The 796-nt window shown below is 42.1% G+C and overlaps 1 protein-coding gene across 1 annotated transcript; it reads left to right on the plus strand.

Moving 5' to 3' along the window:
* The first annotated feature begins 101 nt into the window (after window positions 1-101).
* Window positions 102-788, plus strand: LOC109509066 (potassium voltage-gated channel subfamily H member 1-like). Its single transcript, XM_019858988.1, has 2 exons — window positions 102-269; window positions 448-788. The coding sequence occupies exons 1-2, from the start codon at window positions 119-121 to the stop codon at window positions 648-650; spliced, it is 354 nt and encodes a 117-aa protein (XP_019714547.1). The 5' UTR covers window positions 102-118; the 3' UTR covers window positions 651-788.
* The last annotated feature ends 8 nt before the right edge of the window (window positions 789-796 follow it).

Raw genomic sequence — 796 nt, forward strand, 5'->3', positions numbered from 1 at the left:
AAAAAAATATTTAAAAATGGAAACATTTGGGGACAGCATTCATTGAAAAACTATTTCAACAAGGGAATATTCAAAACAAAAATCTAAGTAACCTATTAAAACATTTGTACATTCATTAATGTCTACTCTTTCAATGTCAAATTTTTTATTTTTTTTTTCCAGCTTCATGTATGGCGAGCTCACCGACAAAGACACGACAGAAAAAGTGCGTCTGACGTTTGAGAACTACGAGATGAACTCATTTGAAATCCTCATGTACAAAAAGAACAGTGAGTACCCCGCATTCCCCTCATCATGCAAATGTATTCCGGAATGTGCACGGCTTACTTCAAAGTGGTCTCTGAACACTTCCTCGCCGGTTGATGCCGAGTCGCCAATGTTTGTTTCCACCTGTGTCGTCAGCGCGGAATCACTGTGACCTTTTAAGATGATTCCTTGTGCTTTTAGGGACGCCCGTGTGGTTCTTTGTCAAGATCGCGCCCATTCGAAATGAGCAGGAGAAGGTGGTCCTGTTTTTGTGCACCTTCAGTGACATCACCGCCTTCAAACAGCCCATCGAGGACGACTCGTCCAAAGGTTGGTCACGTGGAGACAAACTAAGAACTTGTTTTGGACTTGAGCGCGGTACGATGACAGTAAACTCAAATTAACGCGCTTCACAAGAAGCAGTTTGGAAGATAGTGAACAATTTTTCGAAAAATGAGGCTTCAAGCTCTTTTCCACTTCCAGTTTGAGGTGTTTGTCACACGAAGCAGAAAACAAAGAGACACATACACGTGCACTTGAAACAGCCACG

This window comes from Hippocampus comes, unplaced genomic scaffold (genome assembly GCF_001891065.2).
Source record: "Hippocampus comes isolate QL1 unplaced genomic scaffold, H_comes_QL1_v1.1 C16752268, whole genome shotgun sequence".
Classification (NCBI taxonomy): Eukaryota; Metazoa; Chordata; class Actinopteri; order Syngnathiformes; family Syngnathidae; genus Hippocampus; species Hippocampus comes.